Here is a 2,368-nt window from a genome sequence, read left to right as displayed (position 1 = left end):
CTCCTTCCACCTGTCGCATTTCCAACGCCCCTCCCCCAAGTCCCTCCTCCCTACCTTTTATCTTAGCCTGCTGGACACACTTTCCTCATTCCTGAAGAAGGGCTTCTGCCCGAAACGTCGATTTTCCTGTTCCTTGGATGCTGCCTGACCTGCTGTGTTTTTCCAGCAACACATTTTCAGCTCTGATCTCCAGCATCTGCAGTCCTCACTTTCTTCTCTCATATTTTAGTCCCAATTATACAGCTCAATCTACACCCACCTCCAAAAGAGAGCCACAGTCAGACACCAGCTGAGGTTTGGGATATCTTGCAAGGTTCAGGGTAAGGTGACACGTGATTAAGGGGCAGCCGAGTGCGCATGACAACTGGCATCGCACCGCACACGCGGGATGTATTATAAACGGCTTTCCCTATACCCTTAACATCAGCTTATTATACAAGAATATATTCCGAATTACAAGCGATAACATACCGAAGATCTAGGCTGGCTTCAGAACGAAGTCCAGAGTTAACTGAGTCGTTGCCCACAGCAGCGGCCGCCCCGCAACACTATCCCACACACCAACTGTCCCTCGTGAGTCACCGCGGCTGCGCGGAGAATGGCATTCTGGGAGATGTGTCCAATTCGGGACTACAAACCCCGTGATGCACCGCGGGCCAGGTGTCGCATGCGCAGTGTTTGCTGGTGGATCAGCTGGAAAGGGATACCATGGCAGCTTGGGTGAGAAGGATCGTTAGTACCAGCAAGGCACCGGGGGCAATTGGTCCCTACAGGTAACTTCCTGAGGATTGAGATTAGCCCCGTTTTTATTTTGAAACAATGTTGGCGGTTGAAAACTTTTGTAAGGCATTGGATGACTATTTGGATGGAAATAGTGCCCAAGGTATTGGAAAAAAGCGGAAAATTGGCATCTGATAATGATGCTCGTTTTGAAGAGCCCGTACAGGCTTAATGGGCCGAATGGCCGCCTTCTGCGCCATAACGATTTTGTGATTCTGTGAACATATGTTTTTTTTAATTAAATAGTTCCTTTTAAAACCAATTATAAACTTTGCTCTTGCATTATAACACTTTGGAATAACTTAATCGCTCAATACAGCATTTTTGGGAGTTGTGAATGGAGCTAGATAAATGCAAATTCTAACTTTAAAATAAGTGGTTGCACCCAACCGCTGCACAGAGCAAAGTCCTTTGAAATCTTAGGGCGCTTCCCCATCTCCGATCATGGAACTGTTTGAACGCTGTAACATGAGGGAAGAGCTTTTACTTCTACCATATATTCCAAATGGTTTAAAGAACTTCGAGGTCAATACGTTTTTACTTTTCCACTCAGCTTGCAATGAACAGAAAGTGTTCCAGAGTCTAACTACAAGCAATGGGGCACTTTTAGTCCCACTGCTGTAAAGCCAGATTCACAGCAGCCAGTTTATGCAGAGCAAAGTCTCTCAAGTAGCACGGAAATAATTATTTTGCATTTAGTAATCTCTGACCGTTGAGCAGTCAATTTGTGCCTGAATTTTGTAATCTTAGCACAGTAATTTGACATCCATAGTTGGAGAAATGAGGTTCTGTGGCCCAGATTCTATGGATTATGCTGTTGCAATGTGTGTTGTTTAATATTACTGAGAATAGTACCTCTGCATTAAGCAGATGAAGTGACTGTAGTTCATTAACCAGTCAAATTGAAGAACCATTACAGAGTCCTGCAGTCTGTAGCAAATGTATATAGGAATAATTCAATGTAAAATCATTGAAAAGAAGTGACTGAGAAAGGAATTTAAAAGGGTCAGAGGGTAAAAAGGCTAAATAAATTCAGCAAATAAGACAAAAATTACTTTCAATGTCTGGAAACAAAATTTTTTTCTGACAAAACAGTCATGAACAGCACTAGAAAATGTGCGACGTAGATTCTTGGCAACAATGTTGTTTTCACAATCGTGTACTCCAAAGGTCAATTTCTTGCTGTAATATTAATCTGATACTGAAAGCCTGGAACGAGGACAAAATCGACGATGGCTACAAAACTGGTTTACGTGTATACTCCCAAAGCTCCGATTAGATTTGGAGTTTACAGGTACCATAGGAAGCCATAAGATTAAGTTATTGGGTTTATGTAGAACGAGGAGAAAGTGAGGATGCAGATGCTGGAGTACCAGAGTTGAAAAATGTGGTGCTGGAAAAACACAGCAGGCAAGGCAGCATCCGAGGAGCAGGAGAATCGACGTTTCGGGCATAAGCCCTTCTTCAGGAATGAGGCTGGTGTGCCAAGTGAGCTGAGATAAAAGGTAGAGGGGAGAGATTTTGGGGAAGGGGTGCTGGGAATACGATAGGTGGAAGGTGGTGAGGGTGAGGGTGATAGGCCGGAGAG

General features: G+C 44.0%; 2 protein-coding genes across 5 annotated transcripts in view; one reads left to right on the top strand and one right to left on the bottom strand.

The window, feature by feature from the left end:
- pop1 (POP1 homolog, ribonuclease P/MRP subunit) overlaps positions 1-565 on the bottom strand; it is a 61,613-nt gene extending 61,048 nt beyond the window's left edge. The window contains exon 1 of one of the 3 annotated variants that reach the window (XM_043687652.1): positions 472-565. The gene's annotated coding sequence lies outside the window, so the exon portion shown is untranslated. Of the gene's footprint in view, positions 1-254; positions 344-471 lie in introns of those variants that run through there. The other 2 variants (XM_043687653.1, XM_043687654.1) reach the window with 2 other exon arrangements.
- Positions 566-655: 90 nt separating this feature from the next.
- Positions 656-2,368, top strand: part of rida (reactive intermediate imine deaminase A homolog) — a 19,344-nt gene continuing 17,631 nt past the window's right edge. The window contains exon 1 of one of the 2 annotated variants that reach the window (XM_043687649.1): positions 656-773. In XM_043687649.1, the coding sequence (XP_043543584.1) occupies positions 709-773 (65 nt within the window). In that variant the 5' untranslated portion in view covers positions 656-708. Of the gene's footprint in view, positions 774-1,941; positions 2,075-2,368 lie in introns of those variants that run through there. The other variant, XM_043687650.1, reaches the window with a different exon arrangement.

Source organism: Chiloscyllium plagiosum, chromosome 4 (assembly GCF_004010195.1).
Source record: "Chiloscyllium plagiosum isolate BGI_BamShark_2017 chromosome 4, ASM401019v2, whole genome shotgun sequence".
NCBI classification, from domain to species: Eukaryota; Metazoa; Chordata; class Chondrichthyes; order Orectolobiformes; family Hemiscylliidae; genus Chiloscyllium; species Chiloscyllium plagiosum.
Note: the sequence above shows the minus strand (reverse complement) of the source record. Positions and strands in the feature narration are given on the sequence as shown.